At 42.7% G+C, this 18,090-nt stretch overlaps 1 protein-coding gene and 3 long non-coding RNA genes across 35 annotated transcripts in view; 3 read left to right on the top strand and 1 right to left on the bottom strand.

Annotated features, from left to right (window-relative positions):
• LOC127920253 (RNA binding protein fox-1 homolog 1-like) overlaps positions 1-10,600 on the top strand; it is a 46,524-nt gene extending 35,924 nt beyond the window's left edge. The window contains exons 5-7 of one of the 2 annotated variants that reach the window (XM_052504112.1): positions 2,255-2,307; positions 5,892-5,967; positions 10,395-10,466. In XM_052504112.1, coding sequence (XP_052360072.1) covers positions 2,255-2,307; positions 5,892-5,967; position 10,395 — 130 coding nt within the window. In that variant the 3' untranslated portion in view covers positions 10,396-10,466. Of the gene's footprint in view, positions 1-2,254; positions 2,308-5,891; positions 5,968-10,394 lie in introns of both variants that reach the window. The other variant, XM_052504111.1, reaches the window with a different exon arrangement.
• On the bottom strand, positions 10,521-11,151 carry LOC127920254 (uncharacterized). Its single transcript, XR_008105493.1, has 3 exons — positions 11,023-11,151; positions 10,724-10,963; positions 10,521-10,660 (listed from the first exon to the last, which is right to left on the bottom strand). It is a non-coding gene; the product is annotated as an uncharacterized LOC127920254 (long non-coding RNA).
• Positions 11,152-11,270: 119 nt separating this feature from the next.
• On the top strand, positions 11,271-14,944 carry LOC118383318 (uncharacterized). 9 transcript variants are annotated; one of them, XR_008105488.1, is made up of 4 exons: positions 11,271-12,143; positions 12,322-12,410; positions 12,498-12,704; positions 12,882-14,944. It is a non-coding gene; the product is annotated as an uncharacterized LOC118383318 (long non-coding RNA). The 9 variants fall into 9 exon arrangements; XR_008105491.1 differs by having other exon boundaries at positions 12,233-12,350; positions 12,616-12,704; XR_008105486.1 differs by having other exon boundaries at positions 12,233-12,350; positions 12,527-12,704.
• Positions 14,945-15,358: 414 nt separating this feature from the next.
• Positions 15,359-16,543, top strand: LOC127920252 (uncharacterized). Of its 23 annotated transcripts, none has more exons than XR_008105468.1 (4): positions 15,359-15,564; positions 15,624-15,655; positions 15,715-15,741; positions 15,861-16,543. It is a non-coding gene; the product is annotated as an uncharacterized LOC127920252 (long non-coding RNA). The 23 variants fall into 23 exon arrangements; XR_008105469.1 differs by having other exon boundaries at positions 15,715-15,832; positions 15,892-16,543; XR_008105478.1 differs by lacking the exon at positions 15,715-15,741 and having other exon boundaries at positions 15,624-15,682; positions 15,861-15,950; positions 16,009-16,543.
• The last annotated feature ends 1,547 nt before the right edge of the window (positions 16,544-18,090 follow it).

Raw genomic sequence — 18,090 nt, 5'->3', positions numbered from 1 at the left:
CATGGAACAGTAGACAGTACTGTGGTGTTAACATGGAACAGTAGACAGTACTGTGGTGTTAACATGGAACAGTAGACAGTACTGTGGTGTTAACATGGAACAGTAGATATTACTGGGGTGTTAACATGGAACAGTAGATATTACTGTGGTGTTAACATGGAACAGTAGATATTACTGTGGTGTTATCATGGAACAGTAGAGAGTACTGTGGTGTTATCTTGGAACATTAGACATTACTGTGGTGTTAACATGGATCAGTAGATAGTACTGTGGTGTTATCATGGAACAGTAGATATTACTGTGGTGTTAACATGGAACAGTAGACATTACTGTGGTGTTAACATGGAACAGTAGACATTACTGTGGTGTTAACATGGAACAGTAGACAGTACTGTGGTGTTAACATGGAACAGTAGACATTACTGTGGTGTTATCATGGAACAGTAGATAGTACTGCAGTGTTATCATGGAACAGTAGACAGTGCTGTGGTGTTAACATGGAACAGTAGATAGTACTGTGGTGTTATCATGGAACAGTAGATAGTACTGTGGTGTTAACATGGAACAGTAGACAGTACTGCAGTGTTATCATGGAACAGTAGACAGTACTGTGGTGTTATCATGGAACAGTAGACAGTACTGTGGTGTTATCATGGAACAGAAGATAGTACTGTGGTGTTAACATGGAACAGTAGACAGTACTGCAGTGTTATCATGGAACAGTAGACAGTACTGTGGTGTTATCATGGAACAGTAGACAGTGCTGTGGTGTTATCATGGAACAGTAGACAGTACTGTGGTGTTAACATGGAACAGTAGATATTACTGGGGTGTTAACATGGAACAGTAGATATTACTGTGGTGTTAACATGGAACAGTAGATATTACTGTGGTGTTATCATGGAACAGTAGAGAGTACTGTGGTGTTATCTTGGAACATTAGACATTACTGTGGTGTTAACATGGATCAGTAGATAGTACTGTGGTGTTATCATGGAACAGTAGATATTACTGTGGTGTTAACATGGAACAGTAGACATTACTGTGGTGTTAACATGGAACAGTAGACATTACTGTGGTGTTAACATGGAACAGTAGACATTACTGTGGTGTTAACATGGAACAGTAGATATTACTGTGGTGTTATCATGGAACAGTAGATATTACTGTGGTGTTAACATGGAACAGTAGATATTACTGTGGTGTTATCATGGAACAGTAGACATTACTGTGGTGTTAACATGGAACAGTAGATATTACTGTGGTGTTAGATGTAGATATTTAACATGGAACAGTAGACAGTACAGTGGTGTTATCATGGAACAGTAGACATTACTGTGGTGTTAACATGGAACAGTAGATATTACTGTGGTGTTAACATGGAACAGTAGATATTACTGTGGTGTTATCATGGAACAGTAGATATTACTGTGGTGTTATCATGGAACAGTAGACATTACTGTGGTGTTAACATGGAACAGTAGATATTACTGTGGTGTTAACATGGAACAGTAGATATTACTGTGGTGTTATCATGGAACAGTAGAGAGTACTGTGGTGTTATCATGGAACAGTAGATATTACTGTGGTGTTATATGTAGATATTTAACATGGAACAGTAGATAGTACTAACCCATCCTCTTTCTCCCCATACCTCTTCACTTCATCCTCTACCCCTCTATCCCTAAATCATCCTCCTTCTCCCCATACCTCTTCACTTCATCCTCTACCCCTCTATCTCTAAATCATCCTCTTTCTCCCTATACCTCTTCACTTTATAGTCTACCCCTCTATCTCTGAATCAATTCCCTTCCCCACGTCTCCCTCCCCACTTCCCTCCCCCATCCCGTCTTCTCTTTCCTCCTGTCTTACCCCCCCTCCCCAGATCTCCACTCAGAAAGCACAGGGGTATTGTGAATCTTCCATCCACCTCCTTACCCTTCATGCCTCTCCCCATCCCGTCTTCCCCTCTCCTGCCTCCCCCTCCGCAGATCTCCCCTCAGAAAGCACAGGGGTATTGTGAATCTTCCATCCACCTCCTTACCCTCCATGCCTCTCCCCATCCCGTCTTCCCCTCTCCTGCCTCCCCCTCCCCAGATCTCCCCTCAGAAAGCACAGGGGTATTGTGAATCTTCCATCCACCTCCTTACCCTCCATGCCTCTCCCCATCCCGTCTTCCCCTCTCCTCCCTCCCCCTCCCCAGATCTCCCCTCAGACAGCACAGTGCTATTGTGAATCTTATCTTCTCTTGCAGAGATAATTTGATCCTCCTTGCAGCAGATGAAATTTCTTGTAACACCTCTACAGGTAATCATAAATACAGAGAGTTATAGAATACAACTCAGTATCAAATCACATCACCCCGCCCCTCTCTCTCTCTCTCTCTCCCAATCTCTCTCTCTCTCTCTCTCTCTCTCTCTCTCTCTCTCTCTCTCTCTCTCTCTCTCTCTCCCAATCCCTCTCTCTCTCACTCTATCTCGCTCACACTCTCTAGCTCTCTCTCTCCCATTCTCTCTCTCGCTCTATCGCTCTCTCTCTCCCATTCTATCTCTCTCTCTCCCATTCTATCTCTCTCTCATATTCTATCTCTCTCTCCCATTTTCTCTCTCTCTCTCTCTCCCAATCCCTCTCTCTCTCACTCTATCTCGCTCACACTCTCTAGCTCTCTCTCTCCCATTCTCTCTCTCTCTCGCTCTCTATCTCTCTCTCTCTCCCATTCTCTCTCTCTATCTCGCTCTCTCTCACGCTCTCTAGCTCTCTCTCGCCCATTCTCTCTCTCTCTCTCGCTCTATCGCTCTCTCTCTCCCATTCTATCTCTCTCTCTCCCATTCTATCTCTCTCTCGCTATGTCTCTCTCTCTCTCTGTCTCTCTCTCTCTATCTCTCTCTCTCTCTCTCTCTCTCTCTCTCTCTCTCTCTCTCTCTCTCTCTCTCTCTCTCTCTCTCTCTCTCTCTCTCTCTCTCTCTCTCTCTCTCTCTCTCTCTCTCTCTCTCTCTCTCTCTCTCTCTCCCAATCCCTCTCTCTCTCACTCTATCTCGCTCACACTCTCTAGCTCTCTCTCTCTCCCATTCTCTCTCTCTCTCGCTCTCTATCTCTCTCTCTCTCCCATTCTCTCTCTCTATCTCGCTCTCTCTCACGCTCTCTAGCTCTCTCTCGCCCATTCTCTCTCTCTCTCTCTCTCGCTCTATCGCTCTCTCTCTCCCATTCTATCTCTCTCTCTCCCATTCTATCTCTCTCTCATATTCTATCTCTCTCTCCCATTTTATCTCTCTCTCTCTCTCTCTCTCTCGCTCTATCGCTCCCTACCTGTCTCTCTCTCCCATTCTATCTGTCTCTCTCCCATTCTCTCTCTCTCTCTCACTCGCTCTATTACTCTCTCTCTCTCTCTCTCTCTCTCCCATTCTCTCTCTCTCTCTCCCTCTCTCTCTCCCATTCTCTCTCTCGCTCTCTATCTCTCTCTCCCCATTCTCTCTCTCTCTCTCTCTCTCTCTCTCTCTCTCTCTCTCTCTCTCTCTCTCTCTCTCTCTCTCTCTCTCTCTCTCTCTCTGTCTATCTCTCTCTGTCTCTTATCCTCACCGTAGCAGTTATTACAACTGGTGTCATGATGTCTGATAGCAGGCCCTTCGTAGAGCTTCGTAGAGTTGTCATGAACAGGATTAACTGTGTCATTAGCAGTTATAACAACTGGTGTCATGATTTACTATGTCATAAGCAGTTATAACAACTGGTGTCATGATTTACTATGTCATAAGCAGTTATAACAACTGGTGTCATGATTTACTATGTCATAAGCAGTTATAACATCTGGTGTCATGATTTACTATGTCATTAGCAGTTATAACAACTGGTGTCATGATTTACTATGTCATAAGCAGTTATAACAACTGGTGTCATGATTTACTATGTCATAAGCAGTTATAACAACTGGTGTCATGATTTACTATGTCATTAGCAGTTATAACAACTGGTGTCATGATTTACTATGTCATAAGCAGTTATAACAACTGGTGTCATGATTTACTATGTCATTAGCAGTTATAACAACTGGTGTCATGATTTACTATGTCATAAGCAGTTATAACAACTGGTGTCATTATTTACTATGTCATAAGCAGTTATAACAACTGGTGTCATTATTTACTATGTCATAAGCAGTTATAACAACTGGTGTCATGATTTACTATGTCATTAGCAGTTATAACAACTGGTGTCATTATTTACTATGTCATAAGCAGTTATAACAACTGGTGTCATTATTTACTATGTCATAAGCAGTTATAACAACTGGTGTCATGATTTACTATGTCATAAGCAGTTATAACAACTGGTGTCATGATTTACTATGTCATAAGCAGTTATAACAACTGGTGTCATGATTTACTATGTCATAAGCAGTTATAACAACTGGTGTCATGATTTACTATGTCATAAGCAGTTATAACAACTAGTGTCATCTATGACTGACGATCTATTAGGAACCATTATTAGTGCTAAACTACCATTGGCTGTTAGTAGAGAATATAGGTCAGTATAGTAGAGACTGTAGGTCAGTATAGTAGAGACTGTACTGTAGGTCAGTATAGTAGAGACTGTAGGTCAGTATAGTAGAGACTGTACTGTAGGTCAGTATAGTAGAGACTGTAGGTCAGTATAGTAGAGACTGTAGGTCAGTATAGTAGAGACTGTACTGTAGGTCAGTATAGTAGAGACTGTAGGTCAGTATAGTAGAGACTGTACTGTAGGTCAGTATAGTAGAGACTGTAGGTCAGTATAGTAGAGACTGTAGGTCGGTATAGTAGAGACTGTACTGTAGGTCAGTATAGTAGAGACTGTACTGTAGGTCAGTATAGTAGAGACTGTACTGTAGGTCAGTATAGTAGAGACTGTAGGTCAGTATAGTAGAGATTGTAGGTCAGTATGGTAGAGACTGTAGGTCAGTATGGTAGAGACTGTAGGTCAGTATGGTAGAGACTGTAGGTCAGTATAGTAGAGAATGTAGGTCAGTATAGTAGAGACTGTAGGTCAGTATAGTAGAGACTGTAGGTCAGTATAGTAGAGACTTTACTGTAGGTCAGTATAGTAGAGCAGGTTGGTTAGACTGTGTAGAACAACGTCCCAATGTATTGGGGATTAACACACATACGCACACACAGACACACACACACACACACACACACACACACACACACACACACACACACACACACACACACACACACACACACACACACACACACACACACACACAATGTCCAAAACTAATGGGAATTAACTGAGCCTAATCGCACAGCGCTGGGACCGTATGCAAATCAGCTCATTTATATTTGCAAGCCAGGCTGCTGATTGGCTGTTATCAGTATGCGCGGGCAGTCAGGCTCAGAGGGGGAGATTAGAACTCTATCGCCAACGCTTCTGCTCGCTGCCCCTCGGAACTCTGGGATATGGAACCTCTCTCTGGGGGTTTTAGTTTTACCATGTCTGTCTGTCTCTCTCTCTCTGTTTATCTGTCTGTCTGTCTGTCTCTCTCTCTGTGTCTGTCTGTCTGTCTGTCTGTCTGTCTGTCTGTCTGTCTGTCTGTCTCTCTCTCTGTGTCTGTCTGTCTGTCTGTCTGTCTGTCTGTCTGTCTGTCTGTCTGTCTGTCTGTCTTACTGTCTGTCTGTCTTACTGTCTGTCTGTCTTACTGTCTGTCTGTCTCAATATGAAAATGTAACCAATCCTTTTCTTGTTAGGGTAAAACCTGCTGTTATTCACTATGATATTTACAGCCAACGTTATTCTTTTTTTAAATGTCTTATTAAACATATTGAGATGTAAAGGAGAGAGTGTTTATGTGTGTGTCTGTTTTGATGATGGGTACTGATGGTGTTTGTTGTTGTCTTGTGTTTCCATAGTTACGGACCAGTATATGCTGCGGACCCCTACAACCACCCACTTGCTCCAGCAGCCACATACAGCATTGGTGCCATGGTAAAATACACACTCACACACCTCTGTCTCTCTCTCACTCTCACACACCTCAGACAGACAGACAGACAGACAGACAGACAGACAGACAGACAGACAGACAGACAGACAGACAGACAGACAGACAGACAGACAGACAGACAGACAGACATCTACTCCGCTAACACAAGCATGGTGCATTGTGATGCGATTCCGTCATACACAACAAAAAGAGCACGGTGCTGATGTTGTTGTTGTTACTGATGTTGTTATGTGATGTCTCCATATATTAACCCATTGTTTCTCACCCCTCTGAGTAGCCCCTGGCATGATGGCCTGGCATGATGGCCTGGCATGAAGGCCTGGCATGAAGGCCTGGCATGAAGGCCTGGCATGAAGGCCTGGCATGAAGGCCTGGCATGATGGCCTGGCATGATGGCCTGCCATGATGGCCTGGCATGATGGCCTGGCATGAAGGCCTGGCATGAAGGCCTGGCATGATGGCCTGGCATGAAGGCCTGGCATGATGGCCTGGCATGAAGGCCTGGCATGAAGGCCTGGCATGATGGCCTGGCATGAAGGCCTGGCATGAAGGCCTGGCATGAAGGCCTGGCATGATGGCCTGGCATGAAGGCCTGGCATGAAGGCCTGGCATAATGGCCTGGCATGAAGGCCTGGCATGAAGGCCTGGCATGAAGGCCTGGCATGATGGCCTGGCATAATGGCCTGGCATGAAGGCCTGGCATGATGGCCTGGCATGAAGGCCTGGCATGAAGGCCTGGCATGAAGGCCTGGCATGAAGGCCTGGCATGATGGCCTGGCATGAAGGCCTGGCATGATGGCCTGACATGAAGGCCTGGCATGAAGGCCTGGCATGATGGCCTGGCATGAAGGCCTGGCATGAAGGCCTGGCATGAAGGCCTGGCATGATGGCCTGGCATGAAGGCCTGGCATGATGGCCTGGCATGAAGGCCTGGCATGATGGCCTGGCATGAAGGCCTGGCATGAAGGCCTGGCATGAAGGCCTGGCATGAAGGCCTGGCATGATGGCCTGGCATGAAGGCCTGGCATGAAGGCCTGGCATGATGGCCTGGCATGAAGGCCTGGCATGAAGGCCTGGCATGAAGGCCTGGCATGATGGCCTGGCATGAAGGCCTGGCATGATGGCCTGGCATGAAGGCCTGGCATGATGGCCTGGCATGATGGCCTGGCATGAAGGCCTGGCATGAAGGCCTGGCATGAAGGCCTGGCATGATGGCCTGGCATGAAGGCCTGGCATGATGGCCTGGCATGAAGGCCTGGCATGATGGCCTGGCATGAAGGCCTGGCATGAAGGCCTGGCATGAAGGCCTGGCATGAAGGCCTGGCATGAAGGCCTGGCATGTCTGCTGGCATGATGGCCTGGCATGAAGGCCTGGCATGATGGCCTGGCATGAAGCCCTGGCATGATGGCCTGGCATGATGGCCTGGCATGATGGCCTGGCATGTCTGCTGGCATGACTGGGTGCATGCTGCATGTGTGGGGGGCCATGTCATCCCACTGGGTTTGTAACAGTAACCTAACAAACGGTAAATGGCAGTTAGTTGGTCAGGAAGTAGTGTGTATTCTACACAGCAGGCAGTCAATGAGTTTCACAAGTAGACTTAGACAAGTGCTTTACATATACAGTACATATACAGTACATCTCTTTACATATACAGTACATATACAGTACATATCTTTACATATACAGTACATCTCTTTACATATACAGTACATATACAGTACATCTCTTTACATATACAGTACATCTCTTTACATATACAGTACATATACAGTACATATCTTTACATATACAGTACATATCTTTACATATACAGTACATCTCTTTACATATACAGTACATATACAGTACATCTCTTTACATATACAGTACATCTCTTTACATATACAGTACATATACAGTACATATCTTTACATATACAGTACATCTCTTTACATATACAGTACATATACAGTACATATCTTTACATATACAGTACATCTCTTTACATATACAGTACATATACAGTACATATCTTTACATATACAGTACATATCTTTACATATACAGTACATCTCTTTACATATACAGTACATATCTTTACATATACAGTACATATCTTTACATATACAGTACATATCTTTACATATACAGTACATATACAGTACATATCTTTACATATACAGTACATATCTTTACATATACAGTACATATCTTTACATATACAGTACATATCTTTACATATACAGTACATATCTTTACATATACAGTACATATACAGTACATATACAGTACAGATCTTTACATATACAGTACATATACAGTACATATCTTTACATATACAGTACATATCTTTACATATACAGTACATATACAGTACATATACAGTACATATCTTTACATATACAGTACATATACAGTACATATCTTTACATATACAGTACATATCTTTACATATACAGTACATATACAGTACATATATTTACATATACAGTACATATACAGTACATATATTTACATATACAGTACATATACAGTACATATCTTTACATATACAGTACATATCTTTACATATACAGTACATATATTTACATATACAGTACATATGCAGTACATATCTTTACGTATACAGTACATATCTTTACATATACAGTACATATGCAGTACATATCTTTACATATACAGTACATATATTTACATATACAGTACATTTCTTTACATATACAGTACATATCTTTACATATACAGTACATATACAGTACATATCTTTACATATACAGTACATATCTTTACATATACAGTACATATACAGTACATATATTTACATATACAGTACATATCTTTACATATACAGTACATATACAGTACATATATTTACATATACAGTACATATACAGTACATATATTTACATATACAGTACATATACAGTACATATCTTTACATATACAGTACATATCTTTACATATACAGTACATATATTTACATATACAGTACATATGCAGTACATATCTTTACGTATACAGTACATATCTTTACATATACAGTACATATGCAGTACATATCTTTACATATACAGTACATATATTTACATATACAGTACATATATTTACATATACAGTATATATACTGTACATATACATTACATATCTTTACATATACAGTACATATACAGTACATATCTTTACATATACAGTACATATCTTTACATATACAGTACATATGCAGTACATATTCTTTACGTATACAGTACATATCTTTACATATACAGTACATATATTTACATATACATTGCATATACAGTACATATCTTTACATATACAGTACATATACAGTACATATTTTTACATATACAGTACATATACAGTACATATCTTTACATATACAGTACATATACAGTACATATTTTTACATATACAGTACATATACAGTACACATCTTTACATATACAGTACATATCTTTACATATACAGTACATATACAGTACATATCTTTACATATACAGTACAGATCTTTACATATACAGTACATATACAGTACAGATCTTTACATATACAGTACATATACAGTACAGATCTTTACATATACAGTACAGATCTTTACATATACAGTACATATACAGTACAGATCTTTACATATACAGTACATATACAGTACAGATCTTTACATATACAGTACAGATCTTTACATATACAGTACATATACAGTACAGATCTTCATGGCTGTTGTAGGCATAGAAACAAATACATGAGAAGAATATCTTTATGGTTACGTGTGTGTTTCAGAATGATTTACATACAGTTTATCGCTATGGTTACGTGTGTGTTTCAGAATTCTTACATTATCTCTATGGTTACTTGTGTGTTTCATAATGCTTACATTATCTCTATGGTTACGTGTGCATTTCAGAATGCTTACATTATCTCTATGGTTACGTGTGCGTTTCAGAATTCTTACATTATCTCTATGGTTACGTGTTCATTTCAGAATGCTTACATTATCTCTATGGTTACGTGTGCATTTCAGAATTCTTACATTTATCTCTATGGTTACGTGTGTGTTTCAGAATGTTTACATTATCTCTATGGTTACGTGTTATTTTCAAAATTCTTACATTATCTCTATGGTTACACGTGTGTTTCAGATGCTTTACATACAGTTTATCTCTATGGTTATGCGTGTGTTTCAGAATGATTTACATACAGTTTATCGCTATGGTTACGTGTGTGTTTCAGAATTCTTACATTATCTCTATGGTTACGTGTGTGTTTCATAATGCTTACATTATCTCTATGGTTACGTGAGCATTTCAGAATTCTTACATTATCTCTATGGTTACGTGTGCATTTCAGAATTCTTACATTATCTCTATGGTTACGTGTGCATTTCAGAATTCTTACCTTATCTCTATGGTTACGTGTGTGTTTCAGAATCCGTTTGCCCCGTTGGCTGATGCCAAGACGAGGAGTCATGCTGACGACGTGGGGCTGGTGTTGTCCTCCCTGCAGGCTAGTATATACAGGGGAGGCTACAGCCGCTTCGCCCCATACTAACCCACCAACCAACCTCCCTAAAACCAAACAACAACCAATCCTTTCTGACAGGGATACAACCGAGCAACCAACCAACCAACCTCCCTAAAACCATACAACAACCAATCCTTTCTGACAGGGATACAACCGAGCAACCAACCAACCTCCCTAAAACCAAACAACAACCAATCCTTTCTGACAGGGATACAACCGAGCAACCAACCAACCAACCTCCCTAAAACCATACAACAACCAATTACTACCCTACCAACCAACCAACCTCCCCACAACCAGACAACAACCAATCCTTTCTGACAGGGATACAACCGAGCAACCAACCAACCAACCTCCCTAAAACCATACAACAACCAATTACTACCCTACCAACCAACCAACCTCCCCACAACCAGACAACAACCAATCCTTTCTGACAGGGACACAATCGAGCAACCAACCAACCAACCAACCTCCCTATAACCAGACAACAACCAATCCTTTCTAACAGGGACACAATCGAGCAACCAACCAACCAACCAACCAACCAACCAACCAACCAACCGACCAACCAACAAATAAACCACACAACCAACAAACCAGTATGTGAGTGAGACAGACAGAGAGACAGAGAGAGAGACACAGAGAAAGAACTTTGAGGCCTGGGTATTGCAATATATGCTGTTGATCATGATTTTAGCAGCTCCTAAGAGAGAGAGAAGTCAGTCAACTAAAGAAGGACATTTATACCTCAGATATTGTGTGCTGTTAATTTTGATACAGTGGGTTTTTAATTTGTAAAGGTTAGTAGATTGTCCGTGTCGGTAGAGCTATAGAAGAGCTACTAGATTTAAAACCTTACCATTGTAAAACAACACATTTCAACTGTTAGGGCTTCGTGAAAAGACAAAACCAATCCTGTAAAATACATCGTAGAATGTGATCCCGTTTTGTAAGAGTGTTTACATGATTGTAGGGTTCGGATTCCTTTTACATTCTCTCTGTCAGCGTCTACATTGTTTCCTAGCTACTGGGGTTAGGATTAGGAACGGGGTTAAAGTTAAGGACTGGGCAAGTGTTAGAGTTAGAATCAGGTTAGGATTAGGGTTAAGGTTGGGATCAGGTTAGGATTAGGGTTAGGATTAGGGTTAAGGTTGGAGCTAGGTTAGGGTTAAGGTTGGGGTTAGGTTAGGATTAGGGTTAAGGTTGGGATTAGTTTAGGTTAGGATTGGGGTTAAAGTTAAGGACTGGGCAAGTGTTATGGTTAGGATCAGGTTAGGATTAGGGTTAAGGTTGGGGTTAGGTTAGGTCAGGATTGGGGTTAAAGTTAAGGACTGGCCAAGTGTTATAGTTAGGATCAGGTTAGGATTAGGGTTAATTTTGGGATTAGGTTAGGATTAGGGTTGAGGTTAGGTTAGGGCTGAAGCTCAGGGTGAGGATTAAGGTTAGGGTTGGGGAGGTGGGGGTAAAATGGGGTACTAGAAAGGCACGAAAGGTTGCAAGATCGAGTCCCCCTGCAGACAAGGTAAAAATCTGTCGCTCTACCCCTGAAGAAGGCAGTTAACCCACTGTTCCTAGGCCGTCATTGTAAATAAGAATTTGTTCTTAACTGACTTGCCTAGTTAAGTAAAGTTAAAATAGAAATTAGACCAGGTGATGAGATAGAGAGAGATGGAGGGGAGGTGGGGGTAAAATGGGGTACTATAAACCCACAACACAGTGCTGTGTCATTACTAGACCAGGTGATGGGATAGAGAGAGATGGAGGGGAGGTGGGGGTAAAATGGGGTACTATAAACCCACAACACAGTGCTGTGTCATTATTAGACCAGGTGATGGAATAGAGAGAGATGGAGGGGAGGTGGGGGTAAAATGGGGTACTATAAACCCACAACACAGTGCTGTGTCATTATTAGACCAGGTGATGGGATAGAGAGATGGAGGGGACGTGGGGGTAAAATGGGGTACTATAAACCCACAACACAGTGCTGTGTCATTACTAGACCAGGTGATGGAATAGAGAGAGATGGAGGGGAGGTGGGGGTAAAATGGGGTACTATAAACCCACAACACAGTGCTGTGTCATTACTAGACCAGGTGATGGAATAGAGAGAGATGGAGGGGAGGTGGGGGTAAAAGGGGGTACTATAAACCCACAACACAGTGCTGTGTCATTATTAGACCAGGTGATGGAATAGAGAGAGATGGAGGGGAGGTGGGGGTAAAAGGGGTACTATAAACCCACAACACAGTGCTGTGTCATTACTAGACCAGGTGATGGAATAGAGAGAGATGGAGGGGAGGTGGGGGTAAAAGGGGGTACTATAAACCCACAACACAGTGCTGTGTCATTACTAGACCAGGTGATGGGATAGAGAGAGATGGAGGGGAGTAGTTGTGTGTGGATGGTGTGTAGTCGACAGTGTGCTAAACAGCGAGGACGTTGATGTGTGGATTAGATCATGATGGTTGTGATTGTCACCGTTTGTCACTCAAAGCCAAAGGTTCAGATGCTCCCGGTGTTTTCCATCTGTCTGTGCAGTCAGATTTTTACAGAGAATAACTTATTATGGTTAGAGGACAGAGAGTCTGCTTCCCAAACGGACCCCTATTCCCTATATAGGGCCCTATATGCCTCTGGTCAAAGTATTGCACTATATAGGGAATAGGGTGCCATAGGTCCCTGTTAAAAGTAGTGCACTATGTAGGGAATAAGGTGCCATAGGGCCTTGTTCAAAGTAGTGCACTATGTAGGGAATAAGGTGCCATAGGGCCCTGTTCAAAGTAGTGCACTATGTAGGGAATAAGGTGCCATTTGGGAGGCATGCTGTCTTTTTCTCCATGGAGGGTTTACTGTTGAAACCATCATCTAGTCCCTTTAGTCAAAACCCTTTAGGTTATCCCATAGTAATAATAATGATACTGGTACAGATGTTGTTTTTATAGAAATTACAGTATATCCATTGATATAGTTGATGACTTTTATATTATGGGAGAGAATTTAAAAAATATAATAAAAAATGTCTATATTTAGCTTCTCTATTTTACCCTTTGGGTTTCGCTTGTTTTGTCTGCATAAATTATACGACTATGATTATTTGTACCCGATGAAAAACTGAACAAACAAATATATATATATATATATATATATATATATATAGACCAACAATGTATTAATGGAGACGTTTGAGCTGTACATCAAAGGTGTTCTCTCTTGAAACACAAAATACACAACTGTCATGTTTTAGTTGTAGGCTACAACACCAACGGTTTGGGGTTAAAGCTTTTCTCGTTGTCTTTATGGAGTCGTCATGACGACTGGATCATGACACACTACAAGTAAATGCAATCATAATGTACATATTATCATGGTATTCTTTGGGGGGTCAGCTGTACTATTTTGCCGACAGACACACACAGCCTGTACACAGTCTTCACTACTACTAGACAGACACACACAGCCTGTACACAGTCTTCACTACTACTAGACAGACACACACAGCCTGTACACAGTCTTCACTACTACTAGACAGACACACACAGCCTGTACACAGTCTTCACTACTACTAGACAGACACACACAGCCTGTACACATTATTCACTACTACTAGACAGGCGCACACACAGCCTGTACACAGTCTTCACTACTACTAGACAGACACACACAGCCTGTACACAGTCTTCACTACTACTAGACAGACACACACAGCCTGTACACAGTCTTCACTACTACTAGACAGACACACACAGCCTGTACACAGTCTTCACTACTACTAGACAGACACACACAGCCTGTACACAGTCTTCACTACTACTAGACAGACACACACAGCCTGTACACAGTCTTCACTACTACTAGACAGACACACACAGCCTGTACACAGTCTTCACTACTACTAGACAGACACACACAGCATGTACACAGTCTTCACTACTACTAGACAGACACACACAGCCTGTACACAGTCTTCACTACTACTAGACAGACACACACAGCCTGTACACAGTCTTCACTACTACTGGGCTGTAAGACATGTCAATGTCCTGTACACTGTTGTTGTTTGTTTGTTCGGCTTTTTTTTGTTTTTGTTTACATTGACTTGTCTTTCATTTGGGTTTTGATATCATTTGTAACGTGACCTCCTTTGTAATGTTATTTTCTAGAACTCAGCCTTTACACTTTGAAAAAAAACTGTTTGATTAATTAGAAATATATATGACTTGTGAAGAAAAAAAATGACGTTTATGTAAATATGAAAAATGAAGCTGTTGGAGCGGCGAGAGGAAACGCCCAGCTCACCTCACTCAGCTAAATACTTCCTTACACCCCTCTTTTCTTCCTTATATTCCCCCTTCCTCCTTTCCTCCCCCCTTTCCTCCCTCCTTTCTTCCTGATATCCCCCTCCCTCCTTTCCTCCCCCCTCCCCCCCCTTCCTCCCTCCTTTCCTCCCCCCTCCCTCCCCCTCCCTCCTTTCCTCCCTCCCCTCCCTCCCCCTCCCTCCCTCCTTTCCTCCCCCTCCCTCCCCCCTCCCTCCTTTCCTACCTCCTTTCCTCCCTCCCTCCCTCCCCCCCTCCCTCCCTCCTTTCCTCCCTCCTTTCCTCCCCCTCCCTCCCTCCTTTCCTCCCTCCCTCCTCCCCCTCCCTCCTTTCCTCCCCCTCTCCCTCCCCCCCTCCCTCCCTCCTTTCCTACCTCCTTTCCTCCCTCCCCCCTCCCTCCCCCTCCCTCCCTCCTTTCCTCCCTCCTTTCCTCCCCCTCCCTCCCTCCCTCCTTTCCTCCCTCCCCCTCCCCCTCCCTCCCTCCTTTCCTCCCTCCTTTCCTCCCCCTCCCTACCCCTCCCTCCCTCCTTTCCTCCCTCCCCCCTCCCTCCCTCCCTCCTTTCCTCCCTCCTTTCCTCCCCCTCCCTCCTTTCCTCCCTCCTTTCTACCTACACCTTGTTTACAAATTAACCTGATCAGAGGTGTTTGTTACATATCTCAGTTTTGTATTTATAAGAAGAAGAAAAAATATTCAGAAATGCAACCCATGAAAAAGGCAGTGGCATCTGCAGGTTGTGGGATTTAGCCCCATCCTGCAGGTTCTGGGGGTTAAGCCCCTTCCAGTCTGCAGGTTGTGGGATTTAGCCCTATCCTGCAGGTTCTGGGGGTTAAGTCCCATCCAGTCTGCAGGTTGTGGGATTTAGCACCATCCTGCAGGTTCTGGGAGTTAAGTCCCATCCAGTCTGCAGGTTGTGGGATTTAGCCCCATCCTGCAGGTTCTGGGGGTTAAGTCCCATCCTGTAGGCAGGTTGTGGGATTTAGCACCATTCTGCAGATTCTGGGGGTTAAGTCCCATCCAGTCTGCAGGTTTGTGGGATTTAGCACCATCCTGCAGGTTCTGGGGTTAAGTCCCATCCAGTCTGCAGGTTGTGGGATTTAGCACCATCCTGCAGGTTCTGGGGGTTAAGTCCCATCCAGTCTGCAGGTTGTGGGATTTAGCACCATCCTGCAGGTTCTGGGGTTAAGTCCCATCCAGTCTGCAGGTTGTGGGATTTAGCACCATCCTGCAGGTTCTGGGGTTAAGTCCCATCCAGTCTGCAGGTTGTGGGATTTAGCACCATCCTGCAGGTTCTGGGGGTTAAGTCCCATCCAGTCTGCAGGTTGTGGGATTTAGCACCATCCTGCAGGTTCTGGGGTTAAGTCCCATCCAGTCTGCAGGTTGTGGGATTTAGCACCATCCTGCAGATTCTGGGGGTTAAGTCCCATCCAGTCTGCAGGTTGTGGGATTTAGCACCATCCTGCAGGTTCTGGGGTTAAGTCCCATCCAGTCTGCAGGTTGTGGGGTTTAGCCCCATCCTGCAGGTTCTGGGGGTTAAGACCCTGCCCTGTGTTTGCTGAACCATCAGTGGGCATGGCAACACGTATCCTGGCTACACCACTGCGTGTCTCTGTCCCTACCCTCTACATCCTCTGCTTCCATAGGTGTTGTGATGAGATAGCCCCTCCCCTGTCCTTGTATGTGCATGCACGATGGTTCTTCCACTTAACAATAACAATCAATAAAGTTTGTCAAGATAAGCAGACTGTCTGGGCTCTACTATATTATCACTCTCTTTTGATTTATTTCTTTACACTTTATGAGGGAAAATTACCAGAGATTCTCCTGTTCTGATCAGATGGAATTGAATCCCCATCTGGTCCAGAGATTCTCAGTTTCACAGGACCAACCAGGACCAAACAAGACCAACCAGGACCAAACAAGACCAACCAGGACCAAACAAGACCAACCAGGACAAATCAGGACCAAACAAGACCAACCAGGACCAAACAAGAGATACCAGGACCAAACAAGACCAACCAGGACAAACCAGGACCAAACAAGACCAAACAAGACCAACCAGGACCAACCAGGACCAAACAAGACCAACCAGGACCAAACAAGACCAACCAGGGCCAAACAAGACCAACCAGGACCAAACAGGACCAAACAAGACCAACCAGGACCAAACAAGACCAACCAGGACCAAACAAGACCAACCAGGACCAACCAGGACCAAACAAGACCAACCAGGACCAAACAAGACCAACCAGGACCAAACAAGACCAACCAGGACCAACCAGGACCAAACCAGACCAACCAGGACCAAACAAGACCAACCAGGAGCAAACAAGACCAACCAGGACCAAACAAGACCAACCAGGACCAAACAAGACCAACCAGGACCAAACAAGACCAACCAGGACAAACCAGGACCAAACAAGACCAACCAGGACCAAACAAGACCAACCAGGACCAAACAAGACCAACCAGGACAAACCAGGACCAAACAAGACCAACCAGGACCAAACAAGACCAACCAGGACCAACCAGGACCAAACAAGACCAACCAGGACCAAACAAGACCAACCAGGACCAACCAGAACCAAACAAGACCAACCAGGATCAGGTATATATCAGATCAGATATATTTAAAAGGTATATATCAGATCAGGTATATTTAAAAGGTATATATCAGATCAGGTATATTTAAAAGGTATATATCAGATCAGGTATATTTAAAAGGTATATATCAGATCAGGTATATTTAAAAGGTATATATCAGATCAGGTATATTTAAAAGGTATATATCAGATCAGGTATATTTAAAAGGTATATATCAGATCAGGTATATTTAAAAGGTATATATCAGATCAGGTATATTTAAAAGGTATATATCAGATCAGGTATATATCAGATCAGGTATATATCAGATCAGGTATATATCAGATCAGGTATATTTAAAAGGTATATATCAGATCAGGTATATATCAGATCAGGTATATATCAGATCAGGTATATATCAGATCAGGTATATTTAAAAGGTATATATCAGATCAGGTATATATCAGATCAGGTATATTTAAAAGGTATATATCAGATCAGGTATATTTAAAAGGTATATATCAGATCAGGTATATTTAAAAGGTATATATCAGATCAGGTATATTTAAAAGGTATATATCAGATCAGGTATATTTAAAATGTATATATCAGATCAGGTATATTTAAAAGGTATATATCAGATCAGGTATATATCAGATCAGGTATATATCAGATCAGGTATATATCAGATCAGGTATATTTA

The sequence above is a fragment of the Oncorhynchus keta genome, unplaced genomic scaffold (assembly GCF_023373465.1).
Source record: "Oncorhynchus keta strain PuntledgeMale-10-30-2019 unplaced genomic scaffold, Oket_V2 Un_contig_18713_pilon_pilon, whole genome shotgun sequence".
Classification (NCBI taxonomy): Eukaryota; Metazoa; Chordata; class Actinopteri; order Salmoniformes; family Salmonidae; genus Oncorhynchus; species Oncorhynchus keta.
Note: the sequence above shows the minus strand (reverse complement) of the source record. Positions and strands in the feature narration are given on the sequence as shown.